At 41.3% G+C, this 6,572-nt stretch overlaps 1 protein-coding gene across 3 annotated transcripts in view; it reads right to left on the bottom strand.

The window, feature by feature from the left end:
• Positions 1-6,572, bottom strand: part of alg1 (ALG1 chitobiosyldiphosphodolichol beta-mannosyltransferase) — a 26,138-nt gene that overhangs the window by 19,339 nt on the left and 227 nt on the right. For 2 of the 3 annotated variants that reach the window (XM_055897966.1, XM_055897975.1), the window contains exons 1-5: positions 6,472-6,572; positions 6,229-6,306; positions 3,956-4,059; positions 1,784-1,932; positions 154-243 (exon numbers count right to left, since the gene is read on the bottom strand). The exon at positions 6,472-6,572 is cut by the window's right edge and continues 227 nt beyond it. In XM_055897966.1, coding sequence (XP_055753941.1) covers positions 154-243; positions 1,784-1,932; positions 3,956-4,059; positions 6,229-6,306; positions 6,472-6,572 — 522 coding nt within the window. Of the gene's footprint in view, positions 1-153; positions 244-1,783; positions 1,933-3,145; positions 3,154-3,955; positions 4,060-6,228; positions 6,307-6,471 lie in introns of those variants that run through there. The other variant, XM_055897983.1, reaches the window with a different exon arrangement.

Raw genomic sequence — 6,572 nt, 5'->3', positions numbered from 1 at the left:
TCCACATCCTGTCATGTCTGTAGATATGTCTCCACATCCTGGTGTCTGTCCATCCGTCTGTCCATCGATGTCTGTATGTCTGTCCGTCGTCTATCTATCTATATCCAGATGGATTGGTTGACAGACGGATGTTGAAAGTAAAACAATCCTAACCTGATGTTCCAGTTGTTCTGAAGGTCTTCCTTCATAGCGTTGGAGACACAAAGGTTATGGCTGGAGAATCGCCCAAACAACTGCTCATACCTGCCAGAGACAGGACAGGGGACAAGAACATGGGTTCTATTCATTAATGCACACCGTAGCTAAACAGTCTGCAACAATTTCTTGGACAAATTCAGGTAGGTCCCTCCCTGATCTGCCCGTTTAGTTTCCACTGAAGAAGACCATGTTTATGCAAAGCTGTAGATGAATTCAGAAAGTATTCAGACCCCTTGACTTTTTCCACATTTGTTACAGAGATGGTTGTCCTTCTGGAAGGGTGTCCCATTTCCACAGAGGAACTCTAGAGCTCTGTCAGAGTGACCATCGGGTTCTTGGTCACCTCGATGAACAGGGCCCTTCTCCCCTGATTGCTCAGTTTGGCTAGGTGGCCAGCTCCAGGAAGAGTTTTGGTTGTTCCAATCTTCTTCCACTAAAGAATGATGTAGGTCACTGTGTTCTTGGGGACCTTCAATGCTGCAGACATGGTACCCTTCCCTAGATCTGTGCCTCGACACAATCATGTCTCAGAGCTCCACGGACATGCTCTGACATGCACTGTCAACTGTAGGACCTTGTATAGACAGGTGTGTGCCTTTCCAAATCATGTCCAATCAATTGAATTTACCACAGGTGGTCCAATCAAGTTGTAGAAACATGATCAATAGAAACAGGATGCACCTGATCTAAAATTCAAGTCTCACAGCAAAGGGTCTGAATAATTGTGTAAATACATTTTGTTTGTTTGTACATTTGCAACATTTTCCCCAAAACTATTTTTGCTTTGTCATTATGGGGTATTGTGATGTCATTATGGGGTATTGTGATGTCATTATGGGGTATTGTGATGTCATTATGGGGTATTGTGATGTCATTATGGGGTATTGTGATGTCATTATGGGGTATTGTGATGTCATTATGGGGTATTGTGATGTCATTATGGGGTATTGTGATGTCATTATGGGGTATTGTGATGTCATTATGGGGTATTGTGATGTCATTATGGGGTATTGTGATGTCATTATGGGGTATTGTGATGTCATTATGGGGTATTGTGATGTCATTATGGGGTATTGTGATGTCATTATGGGGTATTGTGATGTCATTATGGGGTATTGTGATGTCATTATGGGGTATTGTGATGTCATTATGGGGTATTGTGATGTCATTATGGGGTATTGTGATGTCATTATGGGGTATTGTGATGTCATTATGGGGTATTGTGATGTCATTATGGGGTATTGTGATGTCATTATGGGGTATTGTGATGTCATTATGGGGTATTGTGATGTCATTATGGGGTATTGTGATGTCATTATGGGGTATTGTGATGTCATTATGGGGTATTGTGATGTCATTATGGGGTATTGTGATGTCATTATGGGGTATTGTGATGTCATTATGGGGTATTGTGATGTCATTATGGGGTATTGTGTGTAGATTGAAGAGGATTTTTGTTTATTTAATCAATTTGAGAATAAGGCTGTAACGTAACAAAATGTGGAAAAAGGGGTCTGAATACTTTCCGAATGCACTGTATTGAATAGGGATCTATTTGGGACTCAGCCATGGTGATGTTACTGACCACTGTGCCAGCCTGACGATGGGGTGGTCCGGGCCGTGTGAGAGGGCCATGATGGTGTAACCGTAGTTGTGCCAGTCAATGATGAACCTGGATCCTCTCAGACCACACACCAGCCATGTCACCATTATACTGGGCAGTCCTGGAGGATTCTGGGGGAGAAAGAGATCGAATAACACACCAGGCTTGTCACCACTATACTGGGCAGTCCTAGAGGATTCTGGGGGAGGAAGAGACCGAATAACACACCAGGCTTATCACCATTATACTGGGCAGTCCTGGAGGATTCTGGGGGAGGAAGAGACCAAATAACACACCAGCCATGTCACCACTATACTGGGCAGACCTGGAGGATTCTGGGGGAGGAGGAGGTCAATAACACACCAGCCATGTCACCACTATACTGGGCAGTCCTGGAGGATTCTGGGGGAGGAGGCAAGTACAACTGAACAGAATAGAATGAATAGAATAAGAATAGAAGTAGAATAGAATTTAAATAAGTAAGATAGAACACAATAGAACAGAATATAATGAATATAATAGAATGACAGGTCAGGTCCTTAATAACCACTATTAAAACCAACATTAAATTCAACCTTTACTACAGCAAAACACATTAACAGCATCCTACCAGTTGTTCTATGGGGAAATCACAGCTGTATCTGTAGATGTCTCAGGACACAAACATCATCCTACCAGTTGTTCTATGGGGAAATCACAGCAGTATCTGTAGATGTCTCAGGACACAAACATCATCCTACCAGTTGTTCTATGGGGAAATCACAGCAGTATCTGTAGATGTCTCAGGACACAAACATCATCCTACCAGTTGTTTAATGGGGAAATCACAGCAGTATCTGTAGATGTCTCAGGACACAAACATCATCCTACCAGTTGTTTAATGGGGAAATCACAGCAGTATCTGTAGATGTCTCAGGACACAAACATCATCCTACCAGTTGTTTAATGGGGAAATCACAGCAGTATCTGTAGATGTCTCAGGACACAAACATCATCCTACCAGTTGTTCTATGGGGAAATCACAGCAGTATCTGTAGATGTCTCAGGACACAAACATCATCCTACCAGTTGTTTAATGGGGAAATCACAGCAGTATCTGTAGATGTCTCAGGACACAAACATCATCCTACCAGTTGTTCTATGGGGAAATCACAGCAGTATCTGTAGATGTCTCAGGACACAAACATCATCCTACTAGTTGTTTAATGGGGAAATCACAGCAGTATCTGTAGATGTCTCAGGACACAAACATCATCCTACCAGTTGTTTAATGGGGAAATCACAGTAGTGATAGTGAGTAGAGAATATAGGACACCCACACAGCAGTGTATTGTAGAACTATACCTGCATGAGAATATAGAACACACACACAGCAGTGTATTGTAGAACTATACCTGCATGAGAATATAGAACACCCACACAGCAGTGTATTGTAGAACTATACCTGCATGAGAATATAGAACACACACACAGCAGAGTGTATTGTAGAACTATACCTGCATGAGAATATAGAACACCCACACAGCAGTGTATTGTAGAACTATACCTGCATGAGAATATAGAACACACACACAGCAGAGTGTATTGTAGAACTATACCTGCATGAGAATATAGAACACACACACAGCAGTGTATTGTAGAACTATACCTGCATGAGAATATAGAACACCCACACAGCAGTGTATTGTAGAACTATACCTGCATGAGAATATAGAACACACACACAGCAGAGTGTATTGTAGAACTATACCTGCATGAGAATATAGAACACCCACACAGCAGTGTATTGTAGAACTATACCTGCATGAGAATATAGAACACACACACAGCAGAGTGTATTGTAGAACTATACCTGCATGAGAATATAGAACACCCACACAGCAGTGTATTGTAGAACTATACCTGCATGAGAATATAGAACACCCACACAGCAGTGTATTGTAGAACTATACCTGCATGAGAATATAGAACACACACACAGCAGAGTGTATTGTAGAACTATACCTGCATGAGAATATAGAACACCCACACAGCAGTGTATTGTAGAACTATACCTGCATGAGAATATAGAACACCCACACAGCAGTGTATTGTAGAACTATACCTGCATGAGAATATAGAACACACACACAGCAGTGTATTGTAGAACTATACCTGCATGAGAATATGGGACTGGACGTCAGTCTTCAATAACACCAGGAGAAGCTGCAGGGACTGGAGAATCACCTTGGTAACATAGCTCACCATCCTAGGACCCACTGGAAACAGACAGACAGATTGCATTATGGCATAGATTCAAGAACTAACTACTGTTATACAACCAATGATTAGTAATTCTCATTGTTAGAGTCTATCTTGCCCATAGTATACACTAGACAACATACACATGGCAACATTTATACAGTATATTATACATATATATATACAGTGGGGCAAAAAAGTATTTAGTCAGCCACCAATTGTGCAAGTTCTCCCACTTAAGAAAATGAGAGAGGCCTGTAATTTCCATCATAGGTACACTTCAACTATGACAGACAAAATGAGAAGAAAAAAATCCAGAAAATCACATTGTAGGATTTTTAATGAATTTATTAGCAAATTATGGTGGAAAATAAGTATTTGGTCAATAACAAAAGTTTATCTCAATACTTTGTTATATACCCTTTGTTGGCAATGACAGAGGTCAAACGTTTTCTGTAAGTCTTCACAAGGTTTTCACACACTGTTGCTGGTATTTTGGCCCATTCCTCCATGCAGATCTCCTCTAGAGCAGTGATGTTTTGGGGCTGTTGCTGGGCAACACGGACTTTCAACTCCCTCCAAAGATTTTCTATGGGGTTGAGATCTGGAGACTGGCAAGGCCACTCCAGGACCTTGAAATGCTTCTTACGAAGCCACTCCTTCGTTGCACAGGCGGTGTGTTTGGGATCATTGTCATGCTGAAAGACCCAGCCACGTTTCATCTTCAATGCCCTTGCTGATGGAAGGAGGTTTTCACTCAAAATCTCACGATACATGGCCCCATTCATTCTTTCTTTTACACGGATCAGTCGTCCTGGTCCCTTTGCAGAAAAACAGCCCCAAAGCATGATGTTTCCACCCCCATGCTTCACAGTAGGTATGGTGTTCTTTGGATGCAACTCAGCATTCTTTGTCTTCCAAACACGACGAGTTGAGTTTTTACCAAAAAGTTATATTTTGGTTTCATCTGACCATATGACATTCTCCCAATCTTCTTCTGGATCATCCAAATGCTCTCTAGCAGACTTCAGACGGGCCTGGACATGTACTGGCTTAAGCAGGGGGACACGTCTGGCACTGCAGGATTTGAGTCCCTGGCGGCGTAGTGTGTTACTGATGGTAGGCTTTGCTACTTTGGTCCCAGCTCTCTGCAGGTCATTCACTAGGTCCCCCCGTGTGGTTCTGGGATTTTTGCTCACCGTTCTTGGGATCATTTTGACCCCACGTGGTGAGATCTTGCGTGGAGCCCCAGATCGAGGGAGATTATCAGTGGTCTTGTATGTCTTCCATTTCCTAATAATTGCTCCCACAGTTGATTTCTTCAAACCAAGCTGCTTACCTGTTGCAGATTCAGTCTTTCCAGCCTGGTGCAGGTCTACAACTTGGATTCTGGTGTCCTTTGACAGCTCTTTGGTCTTGGCCATAGTGGAGTTTGGAGTGTGACTGTTTGAGGTTGTGGACAGGTGTCTTTTATACTGATAACAAGTTCAAACAGGTGCCATTAATACAGGTAACGAGTGGAGGACAGAGGAGCCTCTTAAAGAAGAAGTTACAGGTCTGTGAGAGCCAGAAATCTTGCTTGTTTGTAGGTGACCAAATACTTATTTTCCACCAAAATTGCAAATAAATTCATTAAAAATCCTACAATGTGATTTTCTGGATTTTTTTTCTCATTTTGTCTGTCATAGTTGAAGTGTACCTATTAGAAAATTACAGGCCTCTCTCATCTTTTTAAGAGGGAGAACTTGCACAATTGGTGGCTGACTAAATACTTTTTTGCACCACTGTGTGTATATATATATATATTACCAGTCAAAAGTTTGGACACACCTACTCAATAAAGGGTTTTTCTTTATTTTTACTATTTTCTACATTGTAGAATAACTATGAAATAAAACATATGGAATCATGTAGTTACCAAAAAAGTGGTAAACAAATTGAAATATAATTTAGCCTTGTGGCAGAAATATACTGTAATATGGTATAAATATACAGTAATATGGCATAAATATATGGTAATATGGTATAAATATACGGTAATATGGTATAAATATACGGTAACATGGTATACATATACAGTAATATAGTATACATATACAGTAATATAGTACACATATACGGTAATATGGTATAAATATACAGTCATGGTAAATGCTGTAAACTCATTTCCAGATCAGTTCCAGTACCTTGGAGTCCTTTAACTTCTGTGATTGGGATGATTGTGATCCTCTCATCTCCAATCACATCCTGATGAGGCTTGGTACCTGACAATAACCACAACATGTTGTCACAGTAGAGAAGAGAGGTCAGAAGGGCTAGAGTTGGCAAGAGCACAAACACATCTGGGACCCGGCCAGCAGGGAGGCCACAAATTAAAGTATAGCTCCATGTTTATCTGTACATATAACACAATCAATCTATTCATTTACCAGGGAATCCAACAAACGTTACGCTGTAGCCTTGTTTGCTGAGCGAAAGGGCATGGTACTGCATGCGAGGGCTGCGTCCGATATCCCCCAGAACCAGCACA

This window comes from Salvelinus fontinalis, chromosome 2, assembly GCF_029448725.1.
Source record: "Salvelinus fontinalis isolate EN_2023a chromosome 2, ASM2944872v1, whole genome shotgun sequence".
Taxonomy (NCBI): Eukaryota; Metazoa; Chordata; class Actinopteri; order Salmoniformes; family Salmonidae; genus Salvelinus; species Salvelinus fontinalis.
The sequence above is the reverse complement of the archived record's forward strand: the minus strand, read 5'-3'. Positions and strand labels throughout refer to the sequence as shown.